The sequence below is a fragment of the Penicillium griseofulvum genome (assembly GCF_001561935.1).
Source record: "Penicillium griseofulvum strain PG3 chromosome Unknown contig_84, whole genome shotgun sequence".
NCBI classification, from domain to species: Eukaryota; Fungi; Ascomycota; class Eurotiomycetes; order Eurotiales; family Aspergillaceae; genus Penicillium; species Penicillium griseofulvum.
This window is the reverse complement of record NW_024467475.1, coordinates 2023599-2044171: the sequence shown is the minus strand read 5'-3', so window position 1 is coordinate 2044171 and position 20573 is coordinate 2023599. Positions and strand designations below refer to the sequence as shown.

Genomic DNA, 20573 nt, shown 5'->3' with positions numbered 1-20573 from the left:
TATTACAGGGCGCTGGGTCTCATGCCACCAGGGACAATGGTTTGCCAGCCGATCATTCCGTTATGGGGAAGCCCTTAACCGGGGCCAAATGTAACACTTTCTAGGCTTCCATTTTCAGGGGCGCCTGACCAAATTTCAGACGCATCCAGGCTAGGAATCTGGCCGCTAGTCTGCCCGATTGGCCTGTCTTGGAGTCAGGATCGGCGTATGAGCTTATAAAATAGTACTCTTTTTGCCGATCAGCGTTTGTTTACTTATTTCAAAATGCTTCTGATGCATTTGCCGTAGCCCACTGGCACCATGGCCAACGGGGACGTCTTTCTTGTACGAGTAATTCGCTCGACGATACCCTGTTGGTTGGTCTCCTTTTCGTTGATTGTATCCTTTGTTTCCTCCTTCCCTCTAGCCCGCATCCATCGTTCTAGATGCGAACAGTGTGGCCTTTTCTTGTCATTTGCGTCATTGCCCAAGCGGTTTTGGCCCCAGCTACTCGAGGGGAGTTGCTGGACCCCGCTTTGGGGAGTGGGGGCGCGGCGTAATGGGACTCGGGTGGCGGGCCGATCCATGCCATGCTATGGGGGTTGCTGCGCCCAATATGTGCATGTCTAGTCTTCGGGGGGTAGCACCCGGGTTTCCGTATGCACTGTGTATTATGCAGAATTGGGCAGCGGGGAGGCTGCTGCGAAGGCGTACAAATCCTCGTAGGGCTACGGAAACCACCGTTCTTATTGGTTCTTAGCTCGTGTTGTTTGCCTTGTGGGTCCTAATGTCAACTTCATGTTCACAGGCCGTGGACTCAAGAAAAAGTCATGTTATCTGCTCCATGACAAAATATGAACTCATGTCATAATCCGTCCCTTTATATTTTTTGTGCTTGTACGAAAAATCGCTTGATATGGGAGACCGATATCAGTCGAAGCCCTAGCAAGCAAGGAGGACCGATTATGCAACACCTTTTATCAAAAAAAATTGAGATGTCATGGTAATGAAACGTCGCTACGCCGGTGCACCCGTAAGCATGTTGCTCCGTCTCTCCTTGCATGCATTATGCACCCTACCTCACATGTAGGTATTCTCGTACTCTCTACCATGGGTGGCCTTATTGTCCAAAAGTAGACGAATGTTTCCGGTCCTGTCTTTATATAAGTCGCGAAAGGACGCTCCAATTCACCTGGATATCGACGATATTGTTTCCTTCAAACACCAGCAAACTCCTCAACATGAAGCCCACTCAATTCGCAGTCCTCATCACCGGTCTCCTTGGCACCGTCGCCATGGCCAACCCCATTGCAGGCCCGGAGCCGAACCAGTTGGAGGTGGCTCCCCGTGCCAAGTACACCGTCAAGTGCGATGGGGGTTTGACTCCCGACTCTCGTTGCACCAATGGGAAGAAGAAAGATGGCTGTCGATGTGACAGCAAGGGAACTTACCTTTGTGACCCTTCGAGTCTCTCGAAGAAGGGCGGCCAGTGTGCCAAGTGTGGCTGTCACGCTTCGTAGTGAGTATTGTTTCTGTGTAGAATACCCAGTGCCTGTATGGTGGCTTGAGATGGAACCGCTAACATGATCTCCTTAGAGAATGCGGCATCATGTAACTTTGTCACCGGATGGAAGTGGAATAGGAAATGGGTGTCTGTCTATCCTCGCAAGTGGAAATGGGGAACGGGTGTCTATCCTTACTTGCAAGTGACGACTGGTTCGACAAATACAATCAGACAGTCTTTACAGTAAACCCGATTTGACCATCGTAAAATAATACATTGAGTCCTATGTATAATTCAGAACGTGATCTTCGTAACTTACGCCAACAGATGATACTCCTACATGTACCATAGCGGACAACGAGCCTCCACGTAGAAGCTGATCACCCATGTCAAAGATGCGAGTGGCTATGAGTGATTATGATGCTGCCTAACAGGGAGCCAGCTTTTCTGCTACCCCTTCCCGGCTTAGATGATGGCATAATCAGGTTTCCGCCCTGTCGCATATAAAAGCATCCTTGTCGCACATTTCAGACTTTCCATCCACATCTCAGACTTCCCATCCACATTTCCACAACATAAGACAAAACCCACCAAAGAGTATACTATCATACTAAACCTACATTAAAACTCAATACTCAAGACATATTATCCCAATCTTTTTCAATCATGTCGTCGACTCATCCCTTGGAGTTCCACGCCCCTGGGTGGCATGATGAGGAACGAACACCAGTTGTGGATGGCAAATATTGCGATCGCGCTACCGGCGAGATCAAGCTTGCATCAGACGGCGATTATCAGGAGTATATGGGCCCACCAGCGGTCGATATTATCGTTCGGAGTCAGCATATTGACACCGTCAACTGCATCTACCGTGCATCACGGTCCTTTCCTATGGAAACTCTCCTGTGCCATATCATGAAGGTGGTTGGGGATAGAAAATTGGAGCTGGATTCAGTCATTGCGACAACATATTCGATTCGGGTCACCCTAGCACACGAACTCACGCCCGACCAGTTCAGTGAGATTGCACTCAATATGGCGAACGGGGTCTGGGACCAGGTCGATTGAGGCATTGATCCAGAAATACAATCCTGCTGTTGGATTGAAAACTTGCTGTTCCCTACCGAAATTCGAGATATCGGACTATCTATCTGAATTCAAGTCACTTCCCTTTACGTACACAACCTGCATGTCTCAAGACCATACCTCCTTACCATGATCGTCCATCAAAGTCGTATAAGCTCCCATTGTATTACACGCTTTTATGTATGCTGCTCTAATTGCTGACGAAGGTCTCGCTGTCTTCTCGTCTCGGTAAGTCCCTTTCGCCCTTGTCGGTAATACGGCCAACAATTTCCTACGTCACCGGTCGCGCACTCCAGTTGATACGCCCTAATGCAGCTCCGGTCCACCACTTGTAGAGGAATGGATGATTCACTCACCAAACCGGGGTAAGTGAAAGTCTGTACCTTAGATCCATCATATGGATTCCTTACATGCAATGCTCTGCTTGACTGTTATCTATCGCAATGTAAAGTTGTCCCCATTTCTTTTCTCCACAGAGAGCCGACTGAGATTTTGATCTTATCTTTACCCTTACAGATAGAATTGATATTTGGTGTACCGTTGTACTACTTGCTTTTGCTGCAGGTGGCAGACTCTAACTGCAATTGTCCTGAAAGTAGTCGGTTGCACATCGCACCATGCATCAATCGTTATCTAGAAATTTCGCATGACAGAAGATAAGCGGTTGTTTGCCAGGGTAAGTATAATATTTTGCACATTCAGATATTGGGTTAGAAAAAAGTGGAATGTCATCCTTAAGCTGATTTGGGATTTCATGCACCTGTTATCTACACTTATGGCCAGTTTGAAGTTGGATTCGCATGTCATCCTTTCTATGACATACCACCATACTCTTACAGTAGCGACAGGTATCGTCTTCCATGTCGGGAACAGAGAGATCATCTTTCAAACCCTAATCACATGACATGCTGACCCAGATATAGATAGCGCATAAGTAAGACGTTTTATACCTCCCCGACCAAGTAATAAATACCAGGAGCCCAAAAGATACTAGTACAGTATGGAAGATACTGTAGTCTAGAACTAGACATCTAGACTAGAAGATTCGATGCAAACCCAGTAAACATGGAGGCCTTTGAGTAGGCAATCTATCAATAACTCCCCCTTCGTCATAATGTATTTTCTTAATGAGGTGTAGTGCTCCAGAAAATGAGGGCAGCGACAATGCTACCAATGAACTGACTATCAAAGTATAAACGACCCTATAGGGGCTAATCCCTTCTAGGTATAGTCTGAGGTAGGCTGAGTGCATCAGTGTTGATCACTGATTGGACACCGAGCATCAGTCATCCCACACGTGACTGGTCTGAAGATGATCACCAATCAGAGCTCGTGCTGATATCTACCCGTGGACTCTGTGAACCTGAGCCTGAGCACCCTCATAAAAGCGGCGGCAGCAGCTCAACTAGGAAAGCCCCACCCGCCAGGGGATGTCCGGTACGGAGTAGGTGCATGTAGATCGTTCTGCATGAAGATGGCGAAGTCTCTACTAATACTAGTCAAAATATCTCACGGAGCACGGGGGGATCCGGCCCCACTTTTAAAAACAGTGTCGTCCCTTCACCGTTAAGATTCTTTTCTTATCATTCAATCTCGTGGGCAATATGAAAGCTGCAGCTCCAGCTCAATCTCGGGGTAAAAGGTCACTAGGTGCTTCTCGGGAGCCCCGGCCTCGGAAAAGGGAGAAGTATGCAAGAATGGCCTGGTAGGTCAAACCCTCTCCATGCATCACTACAAGGCTAGATTGCTTACCCCCCCCCCCCCAATAGCTCCCTGTGCAAGGCACGAAAGGTTAAATGCAGCGGCAACCAACCGTGCAGCCGGTGCGAGGAGCTTCATAGCGAATGCACCTATACTGAACCGCTCCAGCCTGATACTGGGTATGCCCCATGGATATGAGGGAATGGCGTCCTAGTCCATGCTAGAAACTAATCATCAAACAGAAGTTTTGACCCACAGCCAGCGTATCAAGACCTCGAGGTCACAGTTCAGCGAATGAACAGGATCTGTGACCAGATGCAACAATCGATGGGCCGGTTTGGCCTCAGCCATTCAAGCAGGTCCTGCCTGCAACGAAGAAAAGGTGACCAGCAAACACCCCGGCTCAGCAAACCCCTCGCCCTTACGGATTTCCAACACAACTTGTGTCTTACACGAGATGCTATGAAAGCAAAGGGCCTGCCATCTTCTTCACACTCCCAAGATAACCCTTCCTCGGTCGCTGGAGACGCATTAAAATCTGCTGACACTTTGATCAACTTACTGCAAACCGCACGACCCATTCTGGAACTCGGTCATGAGAGGGTCACTCAGATCTTCACAATATTTAAGGACGAAGTCTACCCTCTGTATCCTTGCATCAGCTTAGAGCTGGGCTATGAAGCTGTCAACGCTGTCTTTTCACTTGGGACAGATTGTTCCTACGAAGTTACTTCGAACATGGACATAATTGACATTGAGATCACAAAAGCGGTTGTAGCAATTGCCTTGCTTCTTAAGGATGATAAAGAGAACCTACTAGCCTCTGACCTTGAATCCCAGTTGGTGTGGGGCGTGGATTCTTGCCTCGATCAAGTGAAGCCCCAGGTTGAGGATATCGTTATGGCGACTTTGCTGGTGAGCCATTTAGCCCGTTCCTAGCATGCTATCTACTAATCAAAGGGGATTCCTGGACCCTATATAGTCAATATATTTACAGCTCAATCACAGGCCAGTCAAAGCATGGCGGTTGGCCGGACTGGCCGCCAAATTGTGTCTCGAGCTCGGTCTCCATCGGGAATTGCTCTGTGAAGATCCGAAAATGCCCCCACAGAGGATGGCTGAATTGAGGCGTCTATTCGCCTGTGTTTATCGTCTGGATAGGCAATGCAGTTTCTATTCGACGCTACCGTGGACACTGCATGACAGAGACATCAATCTGTCTGCAGTCACCTTAGTATGGCTCCCTATTAACTCATTTGGGTGCATGCGGCTAACGTCCTCGGGGCTAGGAACCAGAAGAGTCGTATATATCAACCATGGTATCCTTGGACAGAAATCTTTCGGAGATATGGACTCTCGTTAATGCTCGGTCGTCTCAATCCAACAATAATGAGGAACAGATTGATTTCCTTGATTTTCAACTACAAAAGCTTGTTGAAAAAGTGCCGACAGAAGACTTCAAGCCCCTAGAGCCAACGGTAGTTTCACCACCATGGCTACAGGCTGGTCTAAAACGGTTTTACTGGCTTCGCGTGCATCACATCAGGATTCTTATAAAGGCTGGCACCTCCGGCTCAATAAGCGATTCAGTCTCTAACCCCAAATCTACTAGAACCCTCGTGGCTGCAGCCGCGCAATCGGTCGAGATGCACGTGGAAATGGTCAATGCTGGCGAAATCAGTCCGCTTATGTTGCCTACGGCTATCAAACTGCTCCTGATCTCTCTATCCGTTATGCTGTTTGCCGTCTCCCACTTTCCTGAGGACTACGGATCGCGATATAGCAAGCATTTCCAAACTGCTATTGATATACTTAGTGACGTGCAGACCTCTGTCAAAGACCCGGACCTGAATATCCCGGGTACCTTAGAGGTACTAGAAAAGGTTGCTGACACGAGTCGGATATCACACTCGCGACGGCCGACGTCCTTGGTCAATCACAAGGAAGGCAGCAGCAACGTCGTTTATCGTGGAGAGGCCTTCGATGAAGGGGGTTTGTTCGAGGAACTGCCCACGTTGGACTCGGAATTATTCTCCATGTTAAGAGACTTCAGTGCAGCAGCAACTGATATATCAGGTGTCGACAATATCTTTGGCTAATAGCAAGAAAGGGGGCAACCTTGACAACGTTTTCGCCCAAGTTCTTAAGCTGTGAATACTTCCCGAGGTACTATGTATCCATGTAAAATCGGGTGTTGTACCCATTGATAACGTAGTACAGGAAGCGCGACTGCCATGAGGCCGATATTTTCTATTTTCTAAGAAATGGAATATGAAATACGGACGAGCCTTTGTGCATCTACTATGAAAGGGTAGAAGTCCTTCTGCTACCTAGTGAAGAACAGGGGGGGGGTAGGGGGTGTACTCACTGGTCGGAACAGAAATCGATATTCCGAATAAATGTCATTGCTTATATGGAACGGACAAGTTAGGTAAAAGAAAGTTGATCATCCTTGGCTAAACGACCTCGGGAAATTCCGAACTTCACCGGAAGTTCCGAATGCCGCTTACTCAGATGCAGGAGCCACCTGCCCAGGCACGCCCATGTGGGCCGCCCTACTTGCCTAACTAGGTAACCTCACCTTGGGCGGTACAGGAGTGACCCTGCTACTAAAATCCAGATGGTACTACAGTCCAGTACTTCCCTTAATTTGTCCACATCTACCTTACATCTTTCTGGCGCTCCTTAAGGACACATTTGGATTCTCATTTGACTAGTTACTCGCGCGGATATATGGTTTCTCTTTAGTATTTCCACCTGTGCACCTCTCCAATTGAGCCTACCTATTCCTACTAGTATATGCGCGAGATAGATGAGTGTTCCGAATAATCTCTACCCGCACAAGATAAGTGGATCTCGGGCATTCCGAAGTATGTATGTACTTGGTGCAAATACTAACGGAACACGACTATTGCTTCCGAGGTGAGGTTATCCAACTGACCGAGTCACCGGGTGAGCAGATGATATTCAACCCAAGCTTAAAGTGCTCCTTACTCGATTTTCACCCGGGCACGGAATTGAGCTCATCCGGTAAGTATCCATTCCCGCGAAATCCGATCCTCAATGCATATATAACCCAGAGTGACCTAAAGCAATATCCAAAACAAACGACAACTTTTCATTCAGAACTTCAGTGGCACTGTCAGCACCAGACATGGAGCGAGATCAAAACACCGGAATATCAATCCTTGTTGTTGGAGGTGGCATTGCGGGTCTGACCTTCGCTATCGAAGCTCATCGGAAAGGCCACAATGTACGGATAATCGAACGACGACCCGATGCAGAGACCTTCGGTAAGCAAAGAGCAAACTAGAAGCGGTTGTCGACTTTCTCCCAGATTGCAGATGAATAACCGAAACATAAACTGGACGTTCTAGCTGACCAAGTGGCACATGAACTATTGATGCAGGCGAAATGATCATAATCACGACTCCAGCTCTCCATACTCCAAAGAAATGGCCAGGCTTCATGGAGCGGGCGAGGCAAGAAGCAATTGATCCAGTGCTCAATATGAAGAAATTCGACGGCACCTTGATCGGAGCCTTTCCCATCGGTGATCCGAAGGACCCATCCCTCGCGATTTACCGATCAAAGCTGCATAAAGTTCTCCATGAGTATGTCTCGGAGCTCGGCATACCGATCGAATTTTCTGCGACGGCTTCAGATTTCTTCGAGGCAGGGGATCATGCTGGTGTGATCATGTCTGACGGTCGCAAGCTCACAGCAGATGTAGTGGTGGCTGCCGATGGAGTCGGCACTAAATCATGGATGTTGGTCGTCGGCAGCAAAGAACCCCCCATTAGTTCTGGATTCATCCTGTATCGTGTTACTTTCCCAGCGGGACCGGCGCTCGAGAACCCAATTATTGCCAAGGAGCTTGGAGGATTCAAGAATCGTGGGCTTCTACATGCTGGCCCGGGGGCGCATGTTGTTTCTTGCAAGTCGAGAGATGAAATTTGCTGGATGCTCACTCGTAAAGTATATTTACCCCAATACGAAGCTGTGTTGTCTGATCAGACACTAATGTCATACAGGAAGACGGCGGTGATGACAAAGAAGATTGGGCCAACACCACGTCGATCGACAAGGCCCTCAAGGCTGTCGAGGGCTGGGAGCCATTTATGACCGAGCTTATTAAAGCCACTCCCAATCACACTGTTCTTGAATGGAAGCTACTTTGGCGCAACCCTCAACGGCAGTGGGTGTCTCCTGGCGGTCGCATTGTCCAGATAGGCGATGCCGCGCACCCATTTTTGCCGACCTCAGCTAGTGGTGGAACTATGGCAATGGAGGATGCGTATTCCTTAGCCACCTGCTTACAGATTGGCGGGAAGGATGGCATACCTCTCGCGACGAAGGTGCATAACCACTTGAGGTATGTGAGGAAACTCTGCTTTGGATAGCCAAGGAAGGAGATTTGATGTCACAGAGGCTGATTATACATGCGCTGATAACAGATTCGAACGGGTCTCTTGCGCCCAGAAGATGGGATTCAAGAACCGCGAGCTATTCCACAACACCGACTGGGATGCTGTCGCCAAGAATCCGGAGGTTATGGGCAAAGTGGTTGGAAACTGGCTGGTGAACCACAACCCAGAGCAATACGCGGTGGAGAACTACGGCAAATGTGCAGAGCACCTCCTCAACGGTGCACCATTTGAGAACACGAACTCCGTTCCTGGCTATAGGTACAAGCCGTGGACTGTCCAGGAGCTACTGGAAGCTTCGGAGAGTGGAAAGACTGTTCAAGATGAAGGTGACTGGTCCTAGATAGAGAAATTTCTGCTGTATTCACCATTACAATCGCATTCCTCGCCAATTGATTCTAAATTATGTCGTTTTATAATCCCCTTCCCTGCGTAAATAGGTACATAAGATTATAAGATGTGGAAAACACCGTCCGCTCAACCGTCCTTAAGCTAAATGCGACCGGTAGGAGCAGAGATATATGCAGTAATAATTATATGTAGGATTAATGACCGAGCAGTTTTATCAACGGTAAGAAGTCTTTTATGCAATGGTGGACTTTCATGGGAGCCCAATAGGCGCTCACGGTGGGCCGGAGGTTGGGCTTTGGGCCTGGACCCTGGGCCTAACATTGAAAGTTGGGCTTTGCGGGAAACCTATCGCTTCTTCACGTCCCAAATAGGAAGGAGACTTGTTCACGTGTCGCTGACTGTGCATCGCGGCCTCGGGAATATAGAGCTCTTCCGCCATGTTTATAATGCTATATAAACATCCGGGTCATAATCTATGGATGATATAGAACGCTTCGTTGAACAATATGTGGAATGGTGCCAGTATATATGGGCCAGAAGTCCAGGGGGTCTCAGAGTTTGTGATCGATCTATGTCTCACTACGGAGTAAGCCAACTCTCCTCGGTCATCGATTTTCATTCCTTATTTTCGTTCCATCGCCGGCAGATTTGAAGTTGCAAGCATGCCGCCCTCATATCCAATCTTAGAGCCAGCCCCAGAATCACTGCAACGCCTCTAACCAGTGATAGTGGTATCAATTTAGGATGTCTGTTTGTATTGGATCCTGAACCCCGCCAGGGGCTATCTGATACTGAGAAGGATACATTAGGGAAAGTGGCAGAGTTGGTCATGGACTACTTATTGGTTAGCCGTCAAGCTGTAGAAGGGCGACGCGCATCCAGGCTATCGCGTGGTCTCCATCTTTTTGTCGACGGTAACTCCAGTTTTCCAAGCAACGCTCACATGTCATCCCGGTCGAACAGCTCAGCACAGAGTACATCCCCGCGGGCATCATCTCACCGGAGAGCCAGCCGATCTACAAGTTCCAAGAATGGGGTAGAATCTCGCTCAGTACCGTCTGCGTCAGGAAATGCGTCTCAAAACGGCGCCGCACGAAATTCCAGCCCAGATTCCGACCACAGTGGTATATCTGCTCCCGCCAGTACAACGTCATCGGTGCAAAACTCGCAACATAGCGATAGTGGGTTGGAATCTTCGAGTAGCAACCGCTGGCTTTTCCAACGTGCTGCGAACCTCTTACGACAAAGTCTTGATTTGGACGGCGCTGGCGGTGTCATGTTTATGGAGGCTAGTGACAACTCCTCCGAATATGTCGCAGCTGGATATCGCGACTCCCCTGATTTTACAAATCCTGCTCCTCTTCTTGCATTATCCACTAGAGTTGATCCGTTTTCATATCAGTCAAGCTCTACGCTGTCAGATCCAGCTGTAAATCTTGACAATGTCTTTCTGAAACAGTTAACACATCGCTACCCTAAAGGGAAACTCTGGTCATTCCACCATGATGGGACATTTTCAACTTCAGAAGATCAGTTGACCGACGAGTCTCGGAAACAACGAAGGAAGTCCAAGGCTTCGGAGACTAGCAAACTGAATAACTTCTTCCCTGATGCGTCCGAAGTCATGTTTGTCCCACTGTGGAATGCTACAGATTCCCAGTGGTTCGCTGGGTGTTTTTGTTGGACTCCACAGCCAACGCGAGTTTTTAGCCCTGCCGTTGATCTGAGCTCAGTATTTGCCTTCGGGTCCTCTATTATGACCGAATACAGCCGTGTTGAATCAGTTATCGCAGACCGCCAAAAGGGGGATTTTATAAGCAGTATCTCCCACGAACTGCGCAGCCCATTGCATGGTGTCTTGGCTGCATCCGAGTTTTTCGGAAGTACTACACTTGACCAGTTCCAGGAGTCTCTCCTCGATACCATAAATGCATGTGGCAGGACTCTCTTGGATACAATGAATCAAGTTTTAGACTTCAGCAAAATCATGTCAATGGAAAGACACAAGAAAGCCTTTAAGCATGGAAAAGATCCGGGGAAACTGAAGCCCTCCGAGGAAAATGTGGCGCGCCTGGATGCATTGGTCTTTACAGATGTGGCTCTTTTGACAGAGGATGTTATAGACAGCGTGTGCTTGGGCCATTCCCATATGCGGAAGTCAGCCGTGTCCACCAACCACCACACGGATGCCTCGCCAACATCACCTTCCAAGCCAGCAAATGATGACAGCCAAGTTGGTCTAATTCCACAAGTGGATGTCATTGTTGACATTCCTGATAATGACTGGATGTACAAAGTCCAGCCGGGCTCGCTGAGACGCCTAATTATGAATATTCTTGGCAATGCACTGAAGTATACTAGAAAGGGGCGGATTTCCGTCTCCATGGAGTTCATTGAGTGCTCAAAGGGTCGCTCTCGACGCCAAGGTCTCGAAGACATGGTGACATTGACCATCTCAGATACGGGTAAGGGCATCTCGAAGGAATATCTTCGGAAGCACCTGTTCACTCCGTTCTCGCAAGAAGATCCGCTATCAGTAGGCACTGGTCTCGGTCTATCAATTGTTCGCGGCATTGTGAGAACTCTCAATGGGAAAATTAGCATTCGAAGCCGACAGGGCGAAGGTACTACTGTCAAGGTGTCACTTCCGCTCGAACGTCTAGTGGGAGATGAAAACCCACAATCACCGTCTAGCATGGAAAATCCGGGCTACAATAAACTTGCACCATCTTCTCAGCTCCGACGTCTCGACTGTAGTGGAAAACGTGCTGCTATCTGGGGAATCGACCTAGCTAGTATTGGGGAGGACCCGTTCTGGGCTTCCATAGCCCGATATATCACAGATTGGTATGGTCTGCAGCTTGTTCCTGTGTCTGTCAATGAGCCTATCGATATTATGTTTATGAATGAAAGGGATTTGCCTGCACACGAGATGCGGAATTTCCCAGCACCATTGCCAAGCCTGCTCATCTTTTATAGTGAGACGAGCAACCAGGGTGATGCTAGGGCAAAATGGTCGCATCTTGCTCACTCTTTGGCAATTCTTCATCGACCTTGTGGCCCACGGAAACTTTCTCGCGGTATCTTGAGCTGTCTGTATGCAAAGCCGACAAGCCCTACGTTGAACCCGCAAAATCTCCGGCAATGCTTGGTACTTCCTGAGCGACCAGCTCTTATATCCTCGCCTTTACAAGTTGAAGATTCGAATCCCTCATTATCAGGAAATTTACGATCATCAACTCCTGAACCACGAATCTCCACCCAGGGGTCCAAGGGCACCATCGATCCCACAGAGCGTAGCGCCTCTGCATTGACATTGCATACCGACAGCTCGGCTCCAACAATGTCCGGGAGTACCGCTTCCACCAATGCCGCATATTCTTCATCTATTCCACCTTCCTCTAGTGACTCAGGCCAAGTTAGCACTTCATCTGGGAGCGAAAGCAGACCTCGAGTCTTAGTGGTTGATGATAACGACATCAACCTTCACCTCATGATGACTTTCATGAAAAAGCGAAAGGTCGTGGTCCTAGATAAAGCCAAGGATGGCAGAGCAGCCGTCGAGGCATTTGAAAGGATGCCGCAGGGATACAACCTTATTTTCATGGACATATCTATGCCAGTCATGGACGGATTTGGGGCGACGCGCGCCATTCGTGCAATCGAGAAAGAAAAAGATGGCTGTATTCCAGCAACAATCATCGCTTTAACAGGACTTAGCAGTTCGCTCGATGAGTCTAGAGCCTTAGACTCCGGTGTAGACCTATTCCTAACGAAGCCTGTTTCTTTCAGGGAAGTATCAAGGCTCGTTGATGAATGGGAAGCTAAACCACCGAAATAAAATATGGCGATTGCAGGGTCTTACTTAATGTGGGCTTGTGACTTAGACATGGAAGAGCACGTTTATCATCATGGTTTCTTACATTGGCGTTCTCGGTTTCTTCCTCTATACCCTTGCTGCTCATTTGGCTGCACATATCATGCATGGGTGATGGCGAGATTTGATTCATCTAGTTTTTCTACAGCGCCCCTACAGATTAGAGGGCCATTATATCTACACATAACGCCCAGTGGCGGTAAATTGGACGCCGAAAATGGCAACTCTTGATGCCATGTTCAGCACCTTTTTACTAGAACAGTTGATTGTCGGGACCCTGTTATTTGGACTGACTCTTACAAGCGCTTATTGCGCGTTACTCACTGAGCGATTAGCATGATTGGCAGGTCTGGAGAGACTAGGTATAATATCTCTTTGACTTTGGTAAGTAGTCACCCATACGAAGAACTGCCCTCTCTAGAGAAATACTTAGATACATACACTGCTTGAATGCTCATTGATATGTAGCACATCTATAATACAGGAATTATGATACTTCAATATTTTTCATACTTCAGCATATTGTTGGATGCCCTATATCTCAGGCTCCAAATACCTTACATAATCACAGATATGGAGCTCCTAGACAAACAGTGCAAACAACTCTATCGCAAAGGAAAAAAAATAATTTATCGCAATCTTCGATCTGGATTTTGAATCAAGACAGTTCGATAGTCTCGAACTTTTGATTGAATTCAACTCAATTGCATACCTCTTCGGAGTAGACTCTTTATATCACCACTGAGATCAACGACCACCACCTTGATATATCCCTAAATCACAAGTCTCGCCAATCCTTGAGATAAACCGTACCAATGGACGGCCAAAAAACTCCCTTCGTGAGGGAGCTCGGTTCGAGTGGTACGAGCATTCTTTTCTCCGATTAGAAAACTATAACGCTAATTGATCTCTCTAGACCGGAAAGTCCGCGACAAGGCTCTTGAGTCTTTAACCAAATTCGTGCAATCTCGCACCGATCTGACCCTCGTGGATCTCCTCAAACTGTGGAAGGGCCTGTTCTATTGTATGCACTGCTATACCGGCCATATATAAAAGCGAAACTGACTCCCACCTAGGCTTCTACCACTCCGACCGACCCCTCACACAACAAGCCCTCGCGCGCGCACTCTCCTACTCTCTCGTCCCCTCCCTCCCCCAAGCAACTCTCCACCGCTTCCTGCGCGCCTTCTGGATCACCATCGGCCGGGACTACCACTCACTAGACCGCATCCGTCTCGACAAGTACCTCATGCTGATCCGTTTCTATGTCGGCGTTGCATTCGAGATTTTCGTGAAGAACAAGTCAAAGAACGACGATGGGAAAAAGCGCAAGCGCGAAGACGCAGCCAAGGGCCGTGGCAAGAAGCAGAAGAAGCAGGCTGAGGCTGAGGCTGAGATCGAAGACGAAGAGAAGGACAGTGCCGAAGACGTCGAGGCTAAATTCCCCGATCTCGCGGCTTATATCTCCATTATCGAGGAGGGTCCTTTGTGTCCGTTGAACTATGATGAGGATCAGGACATGGATGAGGGAGACCCGAATTACGTGCCTATGCCGCATGGTCCGGATGGGCTGCGCTACCATCTTATTGATATTTGGATTGATGAGTTGGAGAAGGTCCTTGAGTTTGAGGAGGTGACTGGTGATGATGAGGAGACACCGAAGCGGAAGATCAAGGGCGATGTGCCCATGGAGCTTATTTTGAGGCCGTTGGAGAAGCTGCGCGCCGAGAGTGCCTACAAGCCTGTTCGGACGAGGGCGGCTGAGGCATTGGAAGATGAGCGGTTGTTTGAGTGGGGTGTTCGCACAAGAAAGGATGAGGATGAAGATGATAGCGAGGAGGAATGGGGTGGCTTCGAATAAATATTCTAGTTATAGTATGTGAAAGGGATTTGTATAAACTGATTGAATTCATTGCACAGCGTGCTAGCGATTATATCTATCAGTCCATCTCGGGTTCTATAACAGAGAAGTCGGTGCTAGGCCTACAGGTGTAAACGACTACAAAATGTATTCACATGTCTCCTGTTTCATTGCGGTTTTACTGTACAGGCTAATCATAGAGTACCAAAAGTCTAATGTGACTTAACGACCAAAACAATTCTTCTGTGCGAGGGTATCATGAGTGGATGCAAAGACCCGGCAAGCAGTGGGTATATAGAGAGCAGACTCCCAACGATGGCATGGGGGACAGTAGCCAATGCTGACTTTCGTCAGAGAGGCTGATTGACGTATAATTTAGCGGGGACCTTCCGCCTCGTAGATACGGCCCGATTTGGTGAGTATCGTGCCCAAGGCCTGGTGGACCTCGGCTTGGAACGCCTCGAAAGGCACCCTTTCACCGTCAATACTGATATAGCCTTCGGACTGGTGGGGAACTAGCCGGAATGCAGACGCCTTGCGGAGCTTCAGATCTGGCATGTCGAAGAAGCGACCACTGGGGATTTCGTTCATCATAGTAAGCGCTGTACCACGACTCACAGTACCCTCAATAGTGACCACGTCCATCAAACCATCGTCTGGCAACGTCGCAGGGAACATATTTGTGTCTTTAGACATGATGGCCATATTTCCCGCGTAGAAATTGCCCATAGTCTCTCCCGAAATTGTTTCCCACCCCTCAGGCAGCTCGTCTGTCACTGTGCCGTATTTGAGCTCTGGTAGGCCTGGGGACTCTGTAGCGATTTCGAGGCGTTTTCTATCAGCATCCAAATCCTGTGGGCGTGCAGACCACGCAGCGTAGTGTTCCTTGATTGCCGCTTTGTCGCCAATTTCCACCTTGACGGCTATATCACAAGGCCATATCGTCTGCCGCAGCAAACGGACCAAGAAACCGTATGTGAACCGCTGAGCACCCATCCAACGGATGTTCTCAGTGCCCAAATCACTCTCGGCAACGATACCAAAAGATTGCGAGAGGAAAGAGAGCGTGCGAGAATCCTTCTGGGAGATCGAGATTAGGTCCAGTGGAGTTCTCAGCCCCTTGACGATTGCCAGCGCCGCAATAGAGACGCTACCAGTTCCAAAAGAATTCCATGCCAACCCATTTCCAGAGCCACATGGGAGCAGTGTAACAGCGGTTTGCGCTAGCGCTTTTCGAGCATCTGGCCTCTTGCCCAACCCATTAAACACCTCGTAGGGCAATCCATCGCCAGAGCAGCAAACGACCGCATCGTACGCGTCGATATCGAGATTTTCCGCGATTTCGATTGCATGCCCACTGTGTTCGGTGGTCTGTACATCCACTTGGCACTTCGCCGCGGCGAAGACCGGCGCCGCATATCGCTGATACAAACTCGCAGCCGTCCCCTTCCCTCCAAAAGGATTGACCAATATCTTCAGTCGTTTACCCCGCAGTGCCTTGCCATATGCCCCGTCAAGTAGTTGCCGTACCCATGCCTCGACGGCGGTTTTTTCTTTTTCGGAGATTGGGTATTGGACGGTCGTTACGGAAACATCGTCCTTGGCAGCCGGTTGTGCATAGGCAATGACGAGGTTAGAAGCGGTGACCTCGGCACCTAAGATGTTGTACAAGGAGATGCAATGGTTGGTTTCTGGTTCTAAAATGCGCGCATAGCTTGGTCAGATCATTTCCATTAAACAGCCACGATAACGCGACGATGGAGGACGGAACAACTTACTGGACTGTAGCAAGCCGCAGCAACGACGATCTGATTTGCGAGCCGGGCGGTCATCTGCATGAGTTAGCATATGCTCACGCGCCGAGTGTGGAGCTGTCCATACCATGTATGAGGAGGGAGTCAGGGCCGATGGTCAAAGAGACAGAGTCTATTATCAGCGTATCATGCGAAGAAGGATCGCCTGGGGAAGACATGTTGGAATAATGATGAAGACTTAGGACATTATAGATAAAATGAAGGAATTTAGGGGAAAGCGAAACAATGAAATTGCCCATGTGCCGCGTTGTTCCGACGGGCCGGGCTGGTCCCTGCTTTGACATTCCATGTACGGAGTAAATAGTTCTATATAACTACACTGTACAGATATATATTACGATATTCATATGTGTATAATAAATAACTATTGACTTATTTAGAGAGATTACTATGCCCTAGAAATATCAAAGACATTGTTCTCTATCCACTACTCCCGATGAGCTATTCATCTCATCTACACAATAAAAGGGACATATAAGTAAACAAATTCGTCTCAAATAAACAGAAACACACAGGAAGGGGGAAAAGGATAAAAAGCACATAGACCGCAAAACCGCTGGAAAAACATTGACTTATGCAGTCGCTGCCTTGAGACCCTTCAGAGAGCCTAAGCTCAGTGCCAGACCCTGAGAGCGACTTCTTATCCGCACAAATCCTGTAATTGGCCCATCGTCTCCCTCTTTTTCGATGCTCAGGTTTGCTAGTGCATCCTCGCCTGGTTAAATAGTTAGTTATCATATCAAGTAGAAAGGGGATGGATTGTCAGATGGAAAACATACCAAACACACTGCGTGCGTACAAGTTGGCGCTCAGGAAGCGGCAATCTCCCTTGAGGGAAGCATCGGGTGTCAAGCAGGCCATATTGGTGCTCTCCATCAGCTGCTTGAGGAAGTCACGCAGAGTTTTGGCCTTGGAATTGATGTTGACCTTGTTCTCCCACTCAAACTCAGTCCACATGGTACGGAACTGAGTCTCGGTGCAGTGAGCAGGCTGGATGTAGTCCATGATGTCGGCATGGATGTCGTTGAGAATGACCACATGGGTCTCGGTGGAACTGGCACCGTCATAGACAATGTTACCAAAGATAACACCGGTGTCGGTTGACGAAACCTTGACTGTAGCCTGGACATTCAAGAAGTCGCGTGGGCCGAGGTTGTTGGTGGATGGCCGCTCAACGACCTTGAGATCACCCAGAGTGGCGAACTCCACGCTCAGGTTTTGCAGAGTTTCCGATGTTTGGTTAACCAAAAGGACGTCAAGAACAATGTCGAACTGGTGAACAGTGACATAGGCTTCAGCATACACCGAGTCGGAGAAACCAGTTAATTGCACCACCCGACTAAGCTTCGAAGAGACCTCCTCCACGGTCGAATCGCCACCGGTTGCCTTGACAAGATCCATTTCGATCTCTTCCCCGCCCTCGACGGTGTTCTTCTTGGTGAATTGGCGAATGGGGATAGCATCGTCAATCTGCACAGCAGTCTTGGCCTTCTCCACTGCCTCCTTGGCAGCTCTCTTCTTATCCTCGACCTGAACCATAGCACGGAATGCCTTTCGGGTGTCCTGCAGGAAAGAGGCTTCGAGCTCCTTCTTCTCGGAGAACTCGGCGAGGGAGCGCACACAGGTCAAAATACGATCCACGGAATCTTCATCAATAGGAGCCTTAACGAAATGAGATTGGCCAACGCGCATGATGGAAATCATGATAAGCATGGCCTCGGCACGGAGAGCGTTGGTGCGGGCGGCGTCCTGTGACACCTCGGAATGGCGCATCACCAACTTGGTCAAAGTCGAAGAGAGAACCGTTGCCAGGTAGTAGTCGCCGTCCAAAATGAGCTGGCGCAGAGGGGGCTTCTGTGCGGCCTTGACAGCCTCGAGACGAGCAGCTGCCGCCGACTGGCTGGTGAGTGCACTTTCGGTGGCGTATGTACCATCTGCAAGCACCTTTCGGGATCCAGTGGGTGCGGCCTTGGATTGGCCATTGGCCTGCTCCATCAGCAGGGCGTTATCATCCGGAACCTCATCCAGGAGTCGTTGCTCGGATGCCAGAATGGGGATTTCCCCAAGGCTGGCTCTGATCGTCTTCCAGGCGTCCCGAATATCCTTCTCCTCCAGGGAGTATTCACCAACAACCCAGAGAACTCCGCGGTAGACCTTTCCAGCCCGGACCTCACTCAAAGTTGAAACCAAGCGGGCAACAATTGACCCGCGCAAGTCGGGGAATTTCTCCACGACCTCTTTGACGAACGAAATCACATCGACGGCGGAATTATTATTGAAGTCGGCAATAAAGTCCATAAGGAGATCAACCACGCTAGCAGCAATTTCAGAGAACTTGATGGCGCAGGAGTGTATTGACTGCACTAGGATTTGGCGATACTCGCTATTCTATAGGGGCCGTTAGTGCTGCTAGGTGATGTGTAGTGACCGTACAACCTACCTGTTCATATTGTTCGTCGACAGTCTTGGCAAGTTCTTTCTTGAGCAGCATGATGATTTCTTCGACGTTCTTGCTCGAGACCATTTCCATGGCAAGGTTGAGGGCCTTTCTCCGGACATCAATGTCAGGGCTGCTGAGAACCCGCAGTGCCTCCATGGTCAGGTCGTCCAAGACACCCTCATTGCGAATTCTAAGCTGATCCACGCGTTCCAAACAAATGAGCTTGACGTTATTGTCGGCCTCCCGAATTGCGAGCTCGATTAGCTTGCTTGCAGCGGCTTTGACGGCAACAGGGTTGCTTGTAAGGGCGGTAAGCGATGTTGCGGCTTCGTAAACAACGGTGCTAGTGGATGCGTCGAGGAGCTCAAGCATGAGTTTCAGGTATCGCGACTGTTTTTCGTTAGTGGCCTAGACATTATTACTTTAAGCGCTAAAACCCACCTTATTCTGAGTGTTCTGTACTGCATCCTTCCGGAGGAACTCCAACTCGGCTAACTGGAGCAACTCATCTGTGTTTGGAATTGTGTCAAAAGTGGTGCGCAGGTACTCAAGCGCCTTCTGATGGCTGATGCACATGAGCGCCGCAAAAGCATTGCGCTTGCAGGTGCTGTCGGTCTCCGATTCGAGGAACACCTGAATCAACTCTGGTGCGTCGGGGATGAGGGACTCGGAGTGCTGGAAAATAGACGACACAGCCCAAACTGCATTCTTGCGAACATAGGCGTGGCGATGTTGCAGACACAAACGTGCGGAGGAAAGGAGGGGCTCAATGAGTTCTGGTTCGCGGAGTTTGGAGAGGAATCGGAGGGTATTGCCTCGAATGTATTCGTTGGGATGTTGAAGATCGTTGCGAATGCCGTTACTGCGAAAGCAAAACTTGTCAGACAGGAAAGAGCATGTAGCAATGGCTAAGGGGATCCTCACCAGACCAGGATCATCTCTTGCTTGAGCTTGCCAGAAGAATCATGTTTGGGGCAGATCTCATAGAAGAAGTAAAGTAACTTCTTCAATGACTTGCTTTTCGACGGCATCACAAACCGAATGATGTGCATGAGAATTTGCGGCATAGGATCTCCATTTAGCATAATGGTGACAATTGTCCGCATTGTTTCCAACTTGGTCTCATCATTTCCTTTCTCCAGCTGCAGCTTCAACTCCTGCACGGTTGGCTGGTCGGCAGTATTGTCGACATGGAGCAAACTGTAGGTATTTTCGAGAAACGACGCCATGGTGGTGGATTGGGGGGAATCGGAAAGAAAGAGAGCTGCAAGTTGTCAGTTCCGGGGTTGTTTTGGGGACACATCAGCATGTAGGAATCAACACACACAGTAGGGGTAATTCTCCCAGGTATAGGAGTTTGCGCCAGATATCAAGAACAAGCAATTAGTGTAAAGCAACACCCCTCGCCAGCCTTGAAATCATTAGTTGTTATATGAGCAATGGGGAGGGACCATCAACTTGTCCCTTAATCTGGCCCCCCGGCGCGGTCTGTGTGGATGACTAAGCCACAACCCGCCGCTTTTCAACTGCCAC

General features: G+C 48.9%; 7 protein-coding genes across 7 annotated transcripts; 5 read left to right on the top strand and 2 right to left on the bottom strand.

Annotated features, from left to right (window-relative positions):
• Positions 1-2149: 2149 nt before the first annotated feature.
• PGRI_052850 (uncharacterized protein) lies at positions 2150-2551 on the top strand (the record flags this gene model as incomplete). The annotated part of the gene is made up of 1 exon (XM_040792998.1): positions 2150-2551. The coding sequence occupies one exon, from the start codon at positions 2150-2152 to the stop codon at positions 2549-2551; it is 402 nt and encodes a 133-aa protein (XP_040644965.1).
• Positions 2552-4365: 1814 nt separating this feature from the next.
• On the top strand, positions 4366-6369 carry PGRI_052840 (uncharacterized protein; the record flags this gene model as incomplete). Its single annotated transcript, XM_040792997.1, has 4 exons — positions 4366-4392; positions 4439-4449; positions 4513-5185; positions 5560-6369. 4 exons carry the CDS (start codon positions 4366-4368, stop codon positions 6367-6369), a joined length of 1521 nt encoding a protein of 506 aa, XP_040644964.1.
• A 1055-nt stretch (positions 6370-7424) lies between these two features.
• PGRI_052830 (FAD-dependent oxidoreductase) lies at positions 7425-9040 on the top strand (the record flags this gene model as incomplete). The annotated part of the gene is made up of 4 exons (XM_040792996.1): positions 7425-7563; positions 7680-8248; positions 8305-8645; positions 8728-9040. 4 exons carry the CDS (start codon positions 7425-7427, stop codon positions 9038-9040), a joined length of 1362 nt encoding a protein of 453 aa, XP_040644963.1.
• Positions 9041-9991: 951 nt separating this feature from the next.
• Positions 9992-12889, top strand: PGRI_052820 (ATP-binding response regulator; the record flags this gene model as incomplete). Its single annotated transcript, XM_040792995.1, has 1 exon — positions 9992-12889. The coding sequence occupies one exon, from the start codon at positions 9992-9994 to the stop codon at positions 12887-12889; it is 2898 nt and encodes a 965-aa protein (XP_040644962.1).
• Positions 12890-13740: 851 nt separating this feature from the next.
• Positions 13741-14786, top strand: PGRI_052810 (ribosomal RNA processing 1 family protein; the record flags this gene model as incomplete). Its single annotated transcript, XM_040792994.1, has 3 exons — positions 13741-13786; positions 13842-13949; positions 14002-14786. 3 exons carry the CDS (start codon positions 13741-13743, stop codon positions 14784-14786), a joined length of 939 nt encoding a protein of 312 aa, XP_040644961.1.
• Positions 14787-15161: 375 nt separating this feature from the next.
• On the bottom strand, positions 15162-16758 carry PGRI_052800 (uncharacterized protein; the record flags this gene model as incomplete). Its single annotated transcript, XM_040792993.1, has 3 exons — positions 15162-16483; positions 16565-16618; positions 16668-16758. 3 exons carry the CDS (start codon positions 16756-16758, stop codon positions 15162-15164), a joined length of 1467 nt encoding a protein of 488 aa, XP_040644960.1.
• A 414-nt stretch (positions 16759-17172) lies between these two features.
• On the bottom strand, positions 17173-20269 carry PGRI_052790 (coatomer subunit beta; the record flags this gene model as incomplete). The annotated part of the gene is made up of 5 exons (XM_040792992.1): positions 17173-17315; positions 17380-18988; positions 19041-19430; positions 19482-19902; positions 19965-20269. The coding sequence occupies 5 exons, from the start codon at positions 20267-20269 to the stop codon at positions 17173-17175; spliced, it is 2868 nt and encodes a 955-aa protein (XP_040644959.1).
• Between the last annotated feature and the right edge of the window lie 304 nt (positions 20270-20573).